This window comes from Dryas octopetala, chromosome 8, assembly GCF_963921425.1.
Source record: "Dryas octopetala chromosome 8, drDryOcto1.1, whole genome shotgun sequence".
NCBI classification, from domain to species: domain Eukaryota; kingdom Viridiplantae; phylum Streptophyta; class Magnoliopsida; order Rosales; family Rosaceae; genus Dryas; species Dryas octopetala.
This window is the reverse complement of record NC_141373.1, coordinates 8,949,553-8,968,378: the sequence shown is the minus strand read 5'-3', so window position 1 is coordinate 8,968,378 and position 18,826 is coordinate 8,949,553. Positions and strand designations below refer to the sequence as shown.

Genomic DNA, 18,826 nt, shown 5'->3' with positions numbered 1-18,826 from the left:
CGTTATAATTTGAGTGAATTGGTATCATTATGTCAACATGCCACATGTTGTTACAGTCATATGAAATAATTTATTGTCACTTTGAAAGATTAATTAAAATAATGGTTTTATGACATAAAGTTGTATAGTGTATTTTTCTTGAAATTACTAGATAAAATGACCATAATATGATAAAATGTATCTTGATATCTATATATCAAGATGTAATTTGCTAACTGATCGTCCATTGTACTAAAAAGAGAAATATTGGTACTAGCATTATGTGTGCAATTTCATACTTTAATAATAATAGATATTTCCTCATAATAGATATTAAAGAAACTCCACTTGCATTATTCCATTATCTAAGTCCCTAACTGATAATCATAAAAATATTGCTTTCTTCCTTCCTAAGCAGAGAAGAGCGAAAGGAAAATTCAAGATCGAGAACCAAGAAAATTGAAGAGGCCGGAAATGCCACTCTCTTTTGCTTCTCGGATCCTCATCATCTTATATGCTCTCGTCGTTTTATTGGTAAGCTCTTACTGAATTTTCACCCATTAATACTCATCAAAATTTTCCCGACTTTGAAATTTTATTTTTTCTCTGTACTTAATTGTGTCGGTTTATGAAAGAACGTACTTATGATTACTATTACTTCTAAACATGTTCTACTATTAGTATTTTGATACTTTGAGGTATAAAAAATGTGTGTTTCTATAATAAGTTTAGGTAAATTATAAACACTGTGCTTCATTCGAAATGCTTGAAAGTTTGAATTTATGTCAGATTGCACAAGGAAATAGTGCCAGGAAGATTACTCATGTTCCAAATGGGAAAGATATGAATGAAGAGCACTTGATTGATCGTTTGCAACAACATGCCATGAAAGACCACCTACGCCAACCTATTGACAGTACTTCTAATCAAGGCAATGATAATGGTGGCGATGACAATAACCACGATGATAAAGATGATGAAGATCACGATAGTCATTCATCATCATCATCATCATCATCATCTCACATGGGGCACATGGACCCGGCGCTAAATGTTTTCTTCACCGCGAAAGATCTGTTCGTCGGGAAAACAATGCCCATATACTTCCCCAAAAATGACCCTTCTACATCTCCCAGATTGCTGCCTAGAGAAGAAGCTGATTCCATTCCTTTCTCACTCTCAAAACTTGCATACCTCCTTGAGTTTTTCTCATTCACCCTAGACTCTCCCCAAGCCAAGGCCATTGAATACACACTAACCCAATGTGAGCTTGAACCCACCAAAGGAGAGACCAGATTATGTGCCACCTCCCTAGAATCCATGCTTGACTTTGCAGGTGGCATCTTTGGATTGGATACCCAATTCAAGGTCTTAACCACTACCCATCTCTCAAATTCAACTACCCTTTTGCAAAACTACACCTTTTTGGAAACACCCAGAGAGATCTTGGCTCCCAAAATGGTTGCATGCCATACCATGCCTTACCCTTATGCAGTTTATTATTGCCATGGCCAGGAAAGTGAGAACAGGCTGTATCAGGTTTTGTTGGGTGGTGAGAATGGAGAGGAGGTTGAAGCTGCTGCTGTTTGTCACTTTGATACTTCTCAGTGGGACCGTAGTCACGTGGCATTCCACGTGCTCGGGATTGAACCTGGAAGCTCACCTGTGTGCCATTTCTTTCCTGCTGATAATCTAGTTTGGGTGCCATTGCCAGCTTAGTATTAATTATAGCATGTAGTGTGTAGTATGTGGCTGCGAATTTGTGACTGAATGTGGGATATTTAGTGCATGTTAATTATGCTTATGTGCCTAAGGAATTGCGTACTTTGTGCAGCTAGGGATGTCCCTTTTTGTTTAAGAAAGTTTATGATAGCATATATTTTGAATTTAGATTATATGTTTGTCTTATTTTTACTTGTTTTAATCATAAAACATGTAATATCAATTCAAGGATTTGTGGAACTCTAAACACACATAAAAAGTGCTACAAATCCATTTCTTTATTTGCTCCATGTACTATTGGAAAATGAATACACGACTATGATCAAAATTGTGTTCCCTAACAATTTGAAGAAAGTCCAACTCTTGTGTGGGTTTGATTGGGTTATTATAGCAATATTCTTCAACTAATTGCGTGTGTTCTACTTTGCCCCCCAAATTTTATTTGGTCTCATTTTTCTCAATTTTTGTGTTACTTTATTCCAATATATCAGTTCTGTTAACTTTCTCGCCTCTCATATTAACCTGACGTATAAACTTAATTCGATCTTTATAGGGTTATTTTTGTTGGGACAAATCTGAAAATAAAAAATCAAATTCAATCATGAGAAGCGAAATACGCCTCTAAAATTTTGATGTCAAACCTCTGCTAAGAAAATCATATTAATGATCCATTCACTAAATATGTACTCCTAAATCCAAATTCTATTTGAATGTTAGGTGTTTAAAATACTATTGGTCCTATTGGTCGCGCGGAGTGATTAATGCATGCCTTTTATTTATTTAATTTTTTTTTTGGTGATTAATGCCTTTTATCTTCGGTATAATGAAGAAATTTAGAGGCATATTTCGTTTCTCATGATTGAATTTGATTTTTTATTTTCAGATTTGTGCCTTTTATCTATTATCATCCTTGCATCCATTTTGGTGATTAATGCCTTTTATTGTTCACTTTTCATTTCTTTTACTTGAGCTAATTTGATAATATTGCAGTCTAGGAATTCCTAGTTCTAACCATTATTTAGTTTTTCCTTTAGGATTTAGGATTGATTAGGATTTACAAGCAGAGAATGATAAATAATTTAGCTGAAATTTCAATTTCCATGTCTTTTTCTTCCTGTTTAAAAGAAATTTAAGTAGTAATAATTCCAGGATTATTTATGCCAAATATTATGCAGTGTGCTCAAGAAATTGGAGGCAGGCAGATGAGTGAAAAACAGTGGGGAACAACAAACAACTTGATGCATCCTATGGATCAAGGAATTCATGCAAAGCAAGGTCTTGATGATGCCCATGAAACAACACATAAAGAACATGCTCATCCATCATCCCATATGGATCACATGGACCCTTCACATATGATTTTCTTCACCTTGATGGACCTAAAGGTTGGGAAAAATTTGGCCATCTTTTTTCCTAAGAGAGACCCTTCAACTTCTCCCCACTTGTTGCCCAGAGAAGAAGCTGATTCAATTCCCTTTTCATCAAAAAAACTCCTTGACCTTCTCCAAATCTTCAAATTATCTAAAGATTCACCCCAAGCCAAAGCCATGGAAGATACTCTGAGGCACTGTGAGATTGAACCCATCAAAGGAGAGACCAAGTTCTGTGCTACTTCCTTGGAATCCATGCTTGACTTCACAAAAGTGTTGGAATAAGCAAGTCAATACTCCATCACGTGGGTTCACATGAGTTGGTGGCTGTCTTCATTAAACAGCCCACAATTGCTTTTTACTTTGTCATGGTTTCATACTAGTTTGCATAGTATGTATTGGTGGCTGATTTTCTTCATCTGCCCCCCCTCTATGTTTTAGCTAGCTGCACCTAGATAGGCTAGATATGATAGCTCTACTTCTATTTATTGTATTCATTAGACTTTCTACAACTAGCATTAAGTATGATTGTTTATAAACTCCCTATATAAGGGATGAGTCCGTGTGTTTGATTGTAAGCAGTAGTTTTCATTCAATAATAAGAGAAAACATATTTTCTCTATAAACACTTGTTCTCAATATTTTGTGAGTGTTCATCAGTGAGTGTGTGAGAGGTGGATAAAGTTTGTAAACTTTTTCACCCATATATCTTGGTATTACTTTGTAAAGTATATACCAACAAAGTGGTATCAGAGCCTTAATTGCTTAACAGCAGCCCAGAGGCATGTCTTCTAACATGGCGCAGATGCAAGTCCCAATATTGAAGAAGGAGAACTACGAGAAATGGTGTATTCAATTCAAAGCTCTCTTTGGATCCCAAGATCTTTGGGAGATAGTCTGCAATGGTTATGTAGAACCTACTGCAGAGGAAGAAGTGACTTACACTGCCGAGCAAAGAAACACTCTCAGAGAACAAAGGAAGAAAGACAAGAAGGCTCTGTATCTAATCTATCAAGGATTAGACAATTCAACCTTCGAGAAAGTCACTGAAGCAAGACAAGCAAGGAAGTGTGGGAAATTCTCAAAAACATATTCAAAGGTGTTGATCGTGTTATGAGAATACGGCTTCACTCATTAAGGGCTGACTTCGAATCTGCCCGTATGAATGAAGGAGAAGGTGTCTCCGACTACTATTCACGATTAATTAATTTCAATTGTGAATCAAATGAAGCGGAATGGAGAGAAAGTTGATGATGTTCGTGTCATGGAGAAAATTCTCCGATCCCTCACACAAAACTTTGAACATGTGGTGACGGCGATTGAAGAATCAAAAGACTTGGAGGAGATAAGTGCAGATGAGCTGCTAGGATCTCTTCGGGTCCATGAGCAACGCATGCAGAAACATGCAGGATCCACATCACTCAACCAAGCTTTAGAGTCAAAGCTAAATCTTGATAAACCACAAGGAAGTAGTGGTGCATCAAATTCACACCGTGGAGGTTCTCGCGGACGAGGCAGAGGCCGAGGACGAGGGCGTGGTAACGCAGAGAGTCGTGAGGAAAGAAGAAAGAAAGTTAAGTGCCTCAGAATGTCAAAAGGAGAAAAGGAAAGACCAAGTCAACCTTGCAGAGTCTTCCAACAATGATGATTCTACTCTCCTGTTGGTTCACAGTGAAAGTGGTGGACAAGGAGATGCTTGGTACCTTGACTCAGGTGCTAGCAATCATATGTGTGGAAAAAGAGAATTTTTTGTTGAACTTAATGAAGGAGTTCGTGGTGATGTTAGCCTTGGAGATTCTTCAAAGCTATCTGTTGAAGGAAAGGGAAGAATAAAAATCTTCCAAAAAGATGGCAAAGAAGAATACATCTCCGATGTTTATTATATTCCTAGCATGAAAAGCAATATTCTCAGTATTGGACAGTTACTCCAAAAGGGGTATATTGTTATTATGGAGAATAATTCTCTCTTCCTTAAAAATGCAAGTGGGAGACTAATTGCAAAGGTCCAATGACGAGGAATCGCATGTTCCCGTTGAATCTGAATACTAAGAAAGAGAAATGCTTCCTTGGGCTCATTGAAAACGAGTCATGGAAATGGCATTTTCGCTTTGGCCATCTTCATTTCAATGGTCTAAAGCTCTTATCGACGGGTGGAATGGTGCATGGTCTACCACAAATTGAGGCACCCAATCATGTTTGTGAAGGATGTGTGCTAGGAAAGCAATCAAGGATTTCTTTTCCTAGTGGCAAGGCATGGAGAGCAAAGGAACCACTACAGTTGGTGCACACAGATATTTGTGGACCATTGGAGCCTATCTCATTTGGTGGAAATAGGTATTTTATTACCTTCATAGATGATTACAGTAGAAAGGTGTGGGTATATTTTCTCAAAGAAAAATCTTCAGCTTTTACTGTATTCAAGGATTTTAAAGCTCGCACTGAAGTTGAGAGTAAGTGCAATTTGGTGACTCTCAGATCGGATCGAGGGGGTGAGTACACCTCAAATGCATTTCAAGAATTTTGCAGACAAAATGGTATAAAGCATCAACTGACAGCAGCTTATACCCCACAACAAAATGGGATAGCCGAAAGAAAAAATCGCACTATCCTTGAAATGACAAGATCTATGCTTAAAGAGAAAGAATTGCCCAAGCAATTCTGGGCAGAGGCCGTAGCATGTTCAGTGTATTTGCTGAATAGATGTCCAACCAAGAGTGTCAAGAACATGACACCTCAGGAAGCTTGGAGTGGGTACAAACCCAATGTTGCACATCTACGAATTTTTGGGTGTGTAGCATATGCTCAAATTCCAGAAGCAAAAAGAAGGAAGCTTGATGATCGTGGAGAAAAATGTATCTTTTTGGGATACAGTGAGGAGTCAAAGGCGTACAAGCTCTATAATCCAATAACAAAGAAGTTGGTGGTTAGTAGAGATGTTATCTTCAGTGAGGAAGAAACATGGAACTTGAACAACAAGGAGGAGGTGAAAACTGAAGTACAGGTTGAAGATGAAGTTCAAGAAACTCCAGAACCAATTAATCAAATTGCACAACCGAGCGATAGGTCTGCTCCTCTGTCTTCGCGTTTAAGTTATGGCTCTGGTTCTACAACTCCTCCAAATCCATCATCTTCGACCCATTCTTCATCATCCAGTCACAGCAGCAACTCTTTAACCCCCATTAGGATGAGAAGTCTCACAGAAATCTATGAGCAAGAAGGAGGAGATATAAATCTCTTCTGTTTGTATGCAGATCATGAGCCATTAAGTTATCAAGAAGCTGAGAAAGAAGATTGCTGGAAGTTAGCAATGGAAGAAGAAATCCATGCAATTCAGAAGAATGATACATGGATGCTCACTACTTTGCCACCAAAACAGAAGGCTATTGGTGTCAAATGGGTGTACAAAATCAAACGCACTGCAGATGGTAGTGTTGATCGGTACAAGGCAAGGCTTGTAGCTAAAGGCTACAAACAGAAATATGGAATAGACTATGAAGAAGTCTTTGCACCTGTCGCTCGACTTGATACAGTGAGGTTGTTGATCTCACTTGCTGCTCATCATAGTTGGAAGATTTACCAACTTGATGTCAAGTCAGCTTTCCTCAATGGTGTTCTTGAGGAGGAAGTCTATGTTGAACAACCTGAAGGTTTTAAAAGAAAAGGTGAAGAACACAAGGTGTATCGTTTGAAGAAGGCTTTGTATGGTCTAAAGCAAGCCCCAAGAGCCTAGAATTCATGTATTGATGGCTATCTTCAAGAAAATGGATTTATTCAATGTCCATATGAGCATTCAGTCTACATGAAGATTGGTGATAAAGGAGAAATTTTAATCCTTTGTCTTTACGTAGATGATTTGCTATTTACTGGTAGTAGTGAAACCATGTTTGAAGAATTCAAGCAGTCCATGTTCAAAGAATTTGAAATGACTGACAATGGTTTGATGTCCTATTTTCTTGGGATAGAGGTGAAGCAAGAAAGCGATGGAATTTTCATTTCTCAAAAGAAGTACATGAGAGAGATCCTTGAGAAATTCCAGATGGACAGTTGTAATTCTGTCAATACTCCAGTTGCTACGGGTCTCAAGCTATCAAAAGAAGGAGAAGGAAAATTGGTGGACTCTACCTTGTTTAAGAGTCTAGTTGGAAGCTTGAGATACTTGACTATGACAAGACCTGACATTGTTTATGGAGTTGGGCTTGTGAGCAGGTATATGGAGACACCCAAAGAATCACATTGGCTAGCCGCAAAGAGGATTATAAGGTATATTAAAGGTACTCTCAATTTTGGCCTTTTTTATGCTTATGGTGAAGATGCAAATTTAATTGGCTATTCAGATAGTGATTGGGGAGGTGATAGAGATGAAGGAAAAAGCACTACAGGGTATGTGTTTTATCTTGGTTCAACAGCTTTCTCTTGGACATCCAAGAAGCAGGCAATTATAGCATTGTCATCATGTGAGGCCGAGTATGTGGCCGCTTCCTCAACAGTTTGTGAGGGAATTTGGTTGAGAAATCTGTTGAAGTCATTAAATCACCCACAAGAAGAATCCACTGTAATTCATGTGGACAACAAATCTGCAATCAAACTTGCCAAAAATCCAGTACAACATGGAAGGAGCAAACATATTGATATCAGATTCCATTTTCTTAGGGACCACGTGAAGCAAAAAACATTTGAGCTGATGTATTGTCACACCACGGAACAGGTGGCTGACATCTTCACAAAACCACTTCCATTCGAATCATTCAGAAGGCTACGTGAAATGCTTGGAATGAAGGATTATTGATTTGAGGGGGTGAATGTTGGAATAAGCAAGTCAATACTCCATCACGTGGGTTCACATGAGTTGGTGGCTGTCTTCATTAAACAGCCCACAATTGCTTTTTACTTTGTCATGGTTTCATACTAGTTTGCATAGTATGTATTGGTGGCTGATTTTCTTCATCTGCCCCCCCTCTATGTTTTAGCTAGCTGCACCTAGATAGGCTAGATATGATAGCTCTACTTCTATTTATTGTATTCATTAGACTTTCTACAACTAGCATTAAGTATGATTGTTTATAAACTCCCTATATAAGGGATGAGTCCGTGTGTTTGATTGTAAGCAGTAGTTTTCATTCAATAATAAGAGAAAACATATTTTCTCTATAAACACTTGTTCTCAATATTTTGTGAGTGTTCATCAGTGAGTGTGTGAGAGGTGGATAAAGTTTGTAAACTTTTCACCCATATATCTTGGTATTACTTTGTAAAGTATATACCAACAAAAAGGTGTCTTTGGATCAAAGACCCCTTTCAGTGTTGTAGCCACTACCCATGTCACAAAATCAAGTACCCACTTCCAGAACTACACTATCTTGGAAGTGCCTAAGGAGATATTGGCTCCCAAGATGGTGGCATGTCATACCTTGCCTTACCCTTATGCAGTTTTCTATTGCCATAGCCAAGAAAGTCAGAACAAGGTGTTCAAGGTATCATTGGGTGGTGAGAATGGAGATAGAGTTGAAGCTGTTGCTGTTTGCCACATGGATACCTCTCATTGGAGCCCTGATCATGCATCATTCAGTGTGCTTAGGATTAAGCCAGGGACTTCCCCTGTGTGCCATTTTTTTCCTGCAGATAATCTTGTATGGGTTCCAAAATCCACCTCAATGTAGTAAAAAGTGCATGACAGTAAAATAAATATACCATAAGAGATCAAATAATTCACAATCTTCTTTGGAACATGTTGAATTTCTGACTAAAATACCAAGAAATGAAGTTCTGAAGATCATATTGCTGTTTTCTCATGAAAATACTAGAGCAATACGAATGTAGAGAAACATAATTGAACAATGCTCTTTCTATAGGTAAATACTTTTTTTTTTGTCAATAAGTAAATACTTTCTATAGGTAAATACTCAAGTACTAAAGATGCGAACCAATTTTATCAAAGTTGATGAAATTTCAATTCAACAATTGGGTCCCAGTATCACCAAACCTCAATATCTGAAGAAGCACAATATGACTTTTGTCTCTTAATTCAGGGGGCCACTTGTACTCTTTAAAATTTGAATCATATATTCATTCATTTACCCAAGAAACGCCCAAGTCCTCTTTATGTTTGAAGAACCAGCTGTTTCTTAGAGAGGTGAAGAGCATGTGACCAAATAATAAGGAGATTGAAGGAAAGAAAAATGAAGAAAGGGATGCTCACGTGAAGCATGGAAATAAAGGAGCAGGCATTTTGGTGATGAAAGCAACAAAATCTGACTCGGCTACTCTTAAAAAGAGTGAAAAGTGGTGTGAAACTGAAGAATCTGCCTTACAAATTTTGGCACTTAGTAGTGGACCATAAAAGGAGAAGAAAGCAATCAAATTTCCGTTTTTATTTGAGTTATTAACTATTTTAGCCAATTTATTATTATCAAAGATAGAATCAAACTTTTGTTGAGTTAGTTCGGTAAAAATTTTAACAGATTGATCTAAATCAGTCATTGAGGATATTTTTACGCATGCATCGGTCCAAAATATGGTACTATATCAATGTGGCAGGGTTTCATTAATTCATTTACGCATGCATCGGTCTATGCCACTTTCTCCTAGCATAATCTATGTGCCTATGTGCACAATGGATAGTGTTAGTCTTTCAAAACTAGCCTAGAGTTCCTCGTTTACATCTTGCAATTTCATAAGTAGAGAAGTCTGCATACGGGGATTCAAACAGGTATCCACCTGATCAATGATTTATATTAATAATTTGACAACATAACACTATTGATTTCTGATAAGCGAGTACATATTGAAAATACATTCGTTCTAGACGATATATAACATTAAAAAATATAACATTTCCCAATCAAAGAACTCAAAACTACTCTAGATCCAAAATATGGATTAGATGAGACCTCAATCCAGTGATCACAGAATTGATAATAACAGCCAAAACTAAAAGCAAGGCTTCCCACTGTTAATTATGCAAACATTATATAATTAACATTAAATTATTACTGTCTTATCAAGATATGGACTAGACATAAGCACAATTAGAACCTGAGAAATTCCAAGCACAAGTATTTAAACAGAAAAGACCAAATTAAGCACAACAAAATATAGTACAAACATAAGAGCTAGCTCTATTTCAAAGTTGGTCTAATAGAACAATATGTTCTTGATGTTCCTGATTCAGCCATGGTTGACTGTTTTAATATAAGATGCAATTTCTTCTTTGGGTTCCATATCATGCTTCTTTTCTTCAGGGTGATGATGATGAGTATGGTGGGCACTGTGGTATAAAACAGCATTAGGCCTGATGTCAAAGTCCCTAACAAAATGGTCCTTTTTTGTTGAACCAGGGAGAGATGGCACTTCTTCATGATCTTGATGGAAAAAGAGGTCTCTAATGGCCTCTGGCATGGGTTGGTCATTCATCACCTGTTTCCAGTACCCTCCTCCAAGGTCTTTTCTTGCATCACTGTGCTCAGACAACTGTTCCATGAAAAAGGGTTAGTTGAGAATTGAATCAAACTTGTAAAAAATTGCACATATTTGTTGTAAAAATTGGACAAATTGTAAATGGAAATTCTGCATGAGGAACTAGTATGACATGCTTAATTTGACAACTCATCTAGGATGTTGAAACTTTGGTATTTTAAGAATTCAATGAAGCTATAGAGCTGTATGAGAAATGCTTACCAAGAGAATGGAGACCAGAAGCAGAAAGCAAGAGACAGAGTACTTCATGTCTTGGCCAACTCAATGTAACACACTTGATTCTAATGGTCTGCTCACCCTGCTCTGAGTCTCTGACCATTACCCTTTATAAGCAACTAGCTAGGTGCCATGTCAACACATTAATTGTTTATATTTTGAGGCATAAAGGTAATTTAGAAAACTTGTGACCCTCCAATGAAAAAACCCTTGTGAAGTAAAATTGCTAACTGGTGCAATAACAATTCCTGGTGTGAGCTAGCTTTCCATTTGGTCACAGCGTGTGAGGGACCGTCAGTTGTTAATGTGCGAGCGAGTTTTTATGGATAATTGAGTAATTAACAATCGTGTCAATGATTATTTAGTCTTGAATTCAACGTTTATGAATATCAATTGTTTGTGATAATTAAAAAATATCAATCGTTGATATATATGAAGCTTATCACTACAAAAAAATTAAGCTTTTAATCACCACACAATTTGTGACTAAAGGTGTAAAAAGATATATCTATAATATTGGTTAATAAATAATTCACATACGCACGTGTAGACACTGTATTTAACATTTGGCTTGCTGGTTTTTGGGCCCTTTAGATTAAATCACTTTTGACCAAATGCACATGACAAATTAGCATTAGGTTGGAGGGGGCATACCGACAACTATGACTTGTGAAACAAAGTCCAGGTGGGTTCACAGGAAAGTTCCCCAAGGTGATTTTGATAATTAATTTCAACTTGATCATATTTTGACAAAGAAGTTCTAAACCGAGATCAGAATTTTATGAAGGAGACAGTCATTTTATGTATATGGTGTGATATATACATATGATGCAGCTGCCATATTTAAGACATCATTACAGGAGAGAGTCTTCGATGGGGCGTGCCCCAATGCGGCAGCTCTCACATGAGGTGGGATCCACATACCTCATGTGAGAGCTGCTGCACTCGGACATGCCCCATACAAGATTTAGTCTCATTACAGTAATGATATTATGAAGGTCCAGATAAATGATATTTAGCACTCATCATTTTATTTTATCTTATTAAATTATTGAACAAAGTTCAAAATATTGGAGGTCAAAGCACGCAACTTCCTTTCCCGAAATTACTGCAAATATTATTTTAAATTTTGGGTTGTTAATTGGATGACATAACCACTTGTTCTAGATTTTGTATGACAGGGTGTTAGTAGCTAAAAGTCCTATGTCAAATGCCCTCATCAAATGTGGCATAAAAAATAAAAAAGTAATAGAAAAAATGGACTTTGCAACATAATTTTGTTTATCACCAGTGGCACCCTCGTGGGTAGTTTATAAACAATGCAGAGGTGGTCAATGCTGATCTGGTTCTGCTATGCAAATACAGTAAACAAATAATTAATAATGTCATGCAATAAATACAGAACATTGGGATGTATTAGGAGGGTGTAATATGGTATAAGGTTTAGGGATTTAAAATTCAGGGCTTCTTGTTAGTGCTCTATTGGAGTAACTGAGTAGTGACTATTACATTTATTAGTGTAATCATCACTTAATTATATTGGTGTAATTGTCATTGACTTATACTTGCTAAGGGCCTATTACTAATTGGCACTGACTTACACTTGCAAAGGACCTATTGCTAAAAAAAAATGGTTTAGGGCTCTAAATAATTCAATATGAGCACAAGAGGCCTTTGAATTGTCAGCTCTAAGACCATAAAAAAATTTAGGTATTAAATTCAAAATCAATTTACAAAAGATTAAGACTTTTTAAACTCTTATATAAGGTTTAATTTTCCTATAAAACGATAACATTCCACATTCTTATACTAATAGTGTGTGTGATTACATATGTGTCATGTACGTATGTGTGATTTTTCTAGTTTTATTTAATAGTGTTGGTTACAATTCATCCAAATTTTGCTCTGTTTTCACCTTTAATAAGCTTTAATGAATCACCTTTGACCAAAAAAAATACGGTTAAAATCTAACATCAATCTCAACTCCATTACCATCTTTTCTAGTGGAGCTCATTATACCCAAATGGTCATATTCCATTACTTAAAACTTAGAACACAAGAGAGGATAAAAAACAAAAACAAATTTCAAGTAATAAAGGCATTATATATCTTCCTAATTTATACATTTTCAACTTCAAACTCTCATAAACTTTTGATCAACTCAAAGTCTCAAACTATCTCTTCAACCAATTTAACTCTAATCTCGAATATCTTCTTAAATCTAATCCGACTTTCTCGACTTTTTGGGGGGTGATTCAATCATTTTGGCAGCCCAAAAGAATCAAAATTGCTAACTATATAAATTCTGAATGAAAATTGTAAGTGCTTCGTTAAAATAGGTCATTTAATACAATTTTATAATGATATTGGGCCGGAAATGAATTGTAAGTTGTAACAGACGACAATAGTTGCTTTAGTGGGTGATATATATCAACCATATATAGCCATTAGCCATATCACCCTTTTGTTTGCTGCACATTTTAAATATTGAAGTCGGTGATGTTACAAGTGTAGGCGGGCCTATGACATTTACCATATGGGTTTCTCAAGTAACTGTTTCTTGGTCATTTTCTTGGAATCGCTGTTTCTTTGTCAACTTAGGCATTTGGATATACACAAGACATACACAAAAGTACTTTTGCATCGCTACAATTACATGTCACATCTTTGAATATATTTTCTTACAAAGTTAACGGTGGACAATATATATCTTTGTTTATCATTTGAGCATGTGCATTTAGAAAATAAATAGCACCCTCCTCTATTTTGTTGTGATAATGTAGAGCACTATCTTACGTTGGAAAACTATAACATTGTGTAAGTTCTTATAAAGATTTTGAGTCTTTTTCATTGACGGTTAATTCTAAATTGAATATTTCAATTTCTTTATCTCTCAATCCTCTTTTAAAAAAAGTATATATTGATAATTTCACTGAAATTAATTTATATTAATATGAAATATAATGAGACCGATGTACCCCTAAGAAACTCAAAAGAGAAAAAGTCGAATGACTTTTTTATTGGCGTTTCTTTTCAATTGCATTTGCTTAAAGTAATTTTCTTGAAAGAAATTTCTCCGTGTACATAGATGCCTAAAGTAATTTTCTTGAAAGAAATTTCTTTGATTTCACATTTTTCTTTCCCGTATGTTCTAAAGAAGCAATTGAGATCAATAAGGGGATGAGGTTGAGTGAGATATGTGTTTTCTTTTGTATTAAATAAAGAACTATACGGAAGATTTTCATCTTTTAGTCCAAATAAATATTAACCATATAGGTTCAGAGATTTATAACCTAAAACAATTGTTTATTTATTTATTAATCTGAATGAGGGGAATTCGAACTTAAAATTTCTCCAACATTGATAAAAAAAAATGTCCCTAAATCAGTAGTTAATTGGTAACTTAAAACATTATTTTCACAATGTTTAATTTATAAGAAAGTTCACCTCTCATATTCTCTCTTTCCTAAATAAAAAAGGATTATGTTCATGTGATGCAAGATGGAATCAGGCTTACGTACATATCCAACAAAGAGACTCAAAATTTCCACTTTCGGATGAGAAGTTGACCTTTCATATTGTATTATCAAAGAAATTTTTTGTTTACATTTATTAATAAATAAATATTAACAAGGGCCAATTACAAAAAAAAAATTAATAAATATTTTTAATATTACAAATGAGTCAATGAATTTTTTCAAAATAATAGTTATTATTGACAAAAATGAAATTAAGATAAATTTTGTGAATTAACAACTGAACAAAAATAAAAAGAAATTTACAGATCTTGCCATTGTACTGACATCACTAATGTCCAATTTTTAAAATGATATATAAGTCAATAACAACTACACACTTTTTTTAAATTGGTAACTGTGTAACAATTATTGTTTTTGAATTGATAACTGTCACACATTGATCGTTTTTTAATCGGCAACTGTCACACAATTATGTTTTTATGTTTTTTAATTGGTAATTGTCACACAATTACTTTTTTTTTTTATTGGTAACTATCACACAATTACTATTTTTTAATTAAAAACTATCACACAGTTTTTAAACTTGATGATTGTGTGATAGTTTTTATTTTTAAATTTGAGTCAAAATATTTTTGAAGGGCATAATAGTAATTTAACACTAGGAATAGTATAGGGCCACCTAAATTGGGTTGAGCACATTTACTATTATGTAATTTGCAAATATTTACATGTGATCATTATATAAATCCAAATTGTATTTTGATTATTATGAAATTTACAAATATTTTATTAATTTATTTGTAATTTTTTATATGAACACAATACACATAAATATCTAATTTATTTTTTCGATGAAATATTAATTTATTTATGTCCACCAGTAATACATGTCAAACTTATCTTACACGTACCGTTGACATCACTCGAGAATTTTCTGTGTATTTTTCTGAATCCGAAGCTATTTTTAATTAATTTTTAAAGTTTATAAAAATAAGAAAATAGAAATAGAAAAATGGCTGTACATGTGGCCACTTGTAACTGGTTGGGCCTTGCCACTCAGCATGCTAAGGTGGCAAAAGCTTCCCCACCCAATTTCAAAGACCAAAAACCCCTGAAAATTTGGATGAGGTGGTAACTTGCAAACAAATTTTAATTCAGGAGGAAACTTGTTTCTATTTTTAATTTAGGTAGTAACATGCAAATCGAGTCAAAATTCAGGTGGGTATCTTGCTAACCCTAAAAATATGTAGACGATTGTCATATATGGAGATTTTGCTATTTATCTCATGTGCATCAACAACTAATAAACGGGATTGCATGTACAGAAGATTGTCGAAAAACCTTTAGGGCCGTTTGGTTCACGGAATTGATTTCTTGGGAAATCAATTCCTTAGCATTTTCTAGGGGGAAAGGAATGTGAAATTCCTTTTTCTGTGTTTGGTAAGGTTGAGAAAGTAAACAAGGAATTGGAAGCAATAAATATTGTGTTTGGTCAGTTTTACAATTGTACTATAATCTATTATTTATTTTGAAATAATAGCAGGGTTAGTTTTATCCAAAAAGAAGCAATAAATGTTTTTTCAAGAGGGGGGGAAATCAATTACATTGCTCCAGCAAGAGTTTCATTTTTCCCCCAATAAGGGCATCAGATTCCTTTGGACCACGAATTGATTTCTCTTTCCTGTATTTACCAAACATGGGAATAAAATTGATTTCTCATTTTCAGACCTCTAAAACTTGAACCAAACGGCCCTTATAGAAATTTTTTCCCTTTCTCTAGATATTTCAACAAGAACCCAGATGATCAATATTCAAATGAACATCTGGCAATATAATAAGTAGGTTTGATATATACAAAAGTCAACTTTAGTTCTGCATCAGAATGCAAGTTTCTAGTTGTAGTTTTCTGTGTTCTTCCACTTTATGTATGCAGGGTATCTTTAATTATTAATTAGAGATCACGTTGTGTTTAGCTCATGAGGTTGCAAAATGACAAACACATTCGTTGAAACTGAATTTCAACAATAGATTAAGCGGCACACAAACACAATGATGTCAACATGCATTGACATATATATTATGTTATAAAACAAATTCAATAAATTAATGAATGTGGATATCAATAAAGTAAAATAGGTCTTTATGGAGTTAGGCCATTGCCTATTGGCTATATATGTTCTGTGCACGTTCAACTTTTGGTAAAAGGAGCGGCTCAATGGTCCAAGAAATGGGTGTAATCTCATGCATGCACAAATATATTGGTTGGTATGGTCATAAGACTCATAACCATCTGTTGGGTTCACCTATTTCGACCTCCTATAGTGCACAAATACTGCTTTTTTATCTAACACTCATCCAAACGTGGGATTTTATCCCAAAATATTTTGGTGTGGTTTAGAGATATATCACATGACTTAATATATTTTTGATAAACAATCACTTTCGATCAATAACTTCATTGTATTTAATCTACAATTCCTAATACAGTCTATTGATGGCGTATTTGCTTTCTAATGGTTATCACTTTATTGGGAATTCTAAGCCATTGAAAGGTTCATTTATGCTATGATGATCATCTTAGGATGATAAGACTGTGTATAGTGGTGAGAGACTTTGAACGAGTTGATATATATGAGATCCAAAAAGCTAAAATTGGTTGGGGAGATTTCATTGTTCATTGACTTGTATGAATATTTATGTGATTTATTGAGTGGACCACATAATACCTATCTTGCACTTTGTCCCATTTCACGTGATTATCTCTATGTAGTAGAATATTAGGAAATACATTTAGTGGGTGTTGTAACCAAGGTATTAAATTTCGAAATTTTCGGCGAAATTTCGTCAAAAATTTTTCTTTTTTTTAGGGTGCCGAAATAGAAACACATGTTTAATAATTTTCGGGAAGATTTCGGTGAAATTTATCGAAATTTTCATATTTTCTATTTTCTCTAATTTCAAAAATTCACCAAAAATAGCTCGAGACTCCAAATAATTCACTGAAAAATTCTACAAACTCGTATTGATGAGTACTAATTTCCTATAACCTCAAAATAGTCAAATTACTTTCAAAACAATTATGAAAAATCCTACTCTTATAATTTAATTCTGAAAAAAATAATAATCGCCAAATTCTTGAATTTTCATTTTCTAAAATTCATTTCCACACAAGTAAGCTCTAGAACCACAACCAAAGGTGTAAGTTAGTTAAAATAAATTTAAAGAAATTTCTAATTCCTTTAAACAAACCTTAAAACAAATTTGAAAAATTTAAGTAACAAAATTACCATAAGCCAAAATTTGGATTGTTACACTTAGTGAAGACAAAGCTTGGCTAGGTGAGAGGCACGGGAAAAAAGGAAGGAAAGATTAAAAAAAAAAAAAAAAAGACTAAAGAGAGAGGCACAGGGAAAAAAAGTAAGGAAAGAAAAAAAAAAAGAAAAAAAAGGAGGGGGGGTTTGGGGCCTTTGGGCAATTGGAAAGAAAAAAAAAAAAGTTTAAGATTTCGTTTAGTTATTTTAAACCTTAAACTTTAATACATTTCTATATAAAAAAATAATTAAAAGTATCCTAAATGGCTTAAATCCTAATATCCTAAACAATATAGAGTATATAGAGTTTAATGTATAGATTATAGAGTATTAGGGTTTAGATTTTAGTGTATAATTAAATTATACAGTATAAAGAATATACTAATTTTGTTTATTCATTATATTAATTTTATTTAACAGTATTTGCTCCAGTGCGCATTATATTCACCTTATATCACATGAAACCTACTATATAATTTGATTTTTTCAATGTTTTTTATTAATTTAGTAGATAATATGTTAAATAAATATATAGTAAAGTTTCATTCAAAATTTCCGTATTTTGATAGCAATTTTCGTCTAATTTCTGTCGACATTTAAAAATCTTCGAAATTTTCGTTGAAATTTTCTCAAAACCCGAAATTTTATTCCTTGGTTGTAACTGATCGAAAAGGCTAGTTATATATTTATGTACAGATGAAGTTGTTGAGTTTCATACAATGAACTAAGACACATTTGGGCTAGCTTTAGCTATATATGAAAGAAAATCCTTAAAAAAAATTAAATCGTTGAGATTCTTCTTTACAAGGCTAAAGCGCAAAAGAGAGGACTGAAAGAAGATTAGGAGAAAAAAGAAATCAATAATGTCAAATTGTCATGATTATGTCTCAATGTCTATTTTAATTGACAATTTATGTTCGATAAAAATGTTAAACTAGATTACATGCTTTAAGAAAGTACACTTTTACGGTTTTTCTACTAAGTGTGGATGAAATTCATAATCAAAGAAGTAAGTGGGTTCGTTATGGTACTGTAATATGTCGAAAACATTCACATCTTGACTTCATCTAAGTGGAGTCTCTTTTTTTTGGCCAGTCTAAGTGGAGTCTCTTTGATCAAAGAAAAACCTTCCTTCTCCCTCCATATACATGCTGGCTAAAGTTACTTAGTAAGTATCATGGCCACAAAAAAAAAGTAAGAGTCTGCATATATCTATAAGATATTGAAGAAAGTACCCCACCCAAAATTGAGTTATTCTTTTCTTTCACCAAAAGTC

The 18,826-nt window shown here is 34.4% G+C and overlaps 3 protein-coding genes and 1 pseudogene across 3 annotated transcripts; 3 read left to right on the top strand and 1 right to left on the bottom strand.

The window, feature by feature from the left end:
* Positions 1-336: 336 nt before the first annotated feature.
* On the top strand, positions 337-1,965 carry LOC147276932 (BURP domain protein USPL1-like). The gene is made up of 2 exons (XM_086253305.1): positions 337-513; positions 769-1,965. Exons 1-2 carry the CDS (start codon positions 454-456, stop codon positions 1,696-1,698), a joined length of 990 nt encoding a protein of 329 aa, XP_086109431.1. The 5' UTR covers positions 337-453; the 3' UTR covers positions 1,699-1,965.
* A 917-nt stretch (positions 1,966-2,882) lies between these two features.
* On the top strand, positions 2,883-8,728 carry LOC147276930 (BURP domain-containing protein BNM2A-like; annotated as a pseudogene).
* LOC147276931 (uncharacterized) lies at positions 3,856-5,083 on the top strand. Its single transcript, XM_086253898.1, has 3 exons — positions 3,856-4,170; positions 4,303-4,449; positions 4,538-5,083. The coding sequence occupies exons 1-3, from the start codon at positions 3,856-3,858 to the stop codon at positions 5,081-5,083; spliced, it is 1,008 nt and encodes a 335-aa protein (XP_086110024.1).
* A 1,040-nt stretch (positions 8,729-9,768) lies between the features above and the next one.
* Positions 9,769-10,866, bottom strand: LOC147276929 (uncharacterized). The gene is made up of 2 exons (XM_086253306.1): positions 10,746-10,866; positions 9,769-10,538 (listed from the first exon to the last, which is right to left on the bottom strand). The coding sequence occupies exons 1-2, from the start codon at positions 10,791-10,793 to the stop codon at positions 10,236-10,238; spliced, it is 351 nt and encodes a 116-aa protein (XP_086109432.1). The 5' UTR covers positions 10,794-10,866; the 3' UTR covers positions 9,769-10,235.
* Positions 10,867-18,826: the final 7,960 nt, after the last annotated feature.

Excerpts from the sequence above, each read along its gene's own strand:
- LOC147276932 (XM_086253305.1), top strand. The coding sequence starts at position 454 with ATGCCACTCTCTTTTGCTTCTCGGATCCTCATCATCTTATATGCTCTC. Across the intron at positions 514-768 it reads ATGCTCTCGTCGTTTTATTG|ATTGCACAAGGAAATAGTGC; the intron begins GTAAGCTCTTAC and ends AATTTATGTCAG.
- LOC147276931 (XM_086253898.1), top strand. The coding sequence starts at position 3,856 with ATGTCTTCTAACATGGCGCAGATGCAAGTCCCAATATTGAAGAAGGAG. Across the intron at positions 4,171-4,302 it reads TCTCAAAAACATATTCAAAG|CGGAATGGAGAGAAAGTTGA; the intron begins GTGTTGATCGTG and ends AATCAAATGAAG. Across the intron at positions 4,450-4,537 it reads AGCTGCTAGGATCTCTTCGG|GAAGTAGTGGTGCATCAAAT; the intron begins GTCCATGAGCAA and ends ATAAACCACAAG.
- LOC147276929 (XM_086253306.1), bottom strand. The coding sequence starts at position 10,793 with ATGAAGTACTCTGTCTCTTGCTTTCTGCTTCTGGTCTCCATTCTCTTG. Across the intron at positions 10,539-10,745 it reads TTCTGGTCTCCATTCTCTTG|TTGTCTGAGCACAGTGATGC; the intron begins GTAAGCATTTCT and ends TTCATGGAACAG.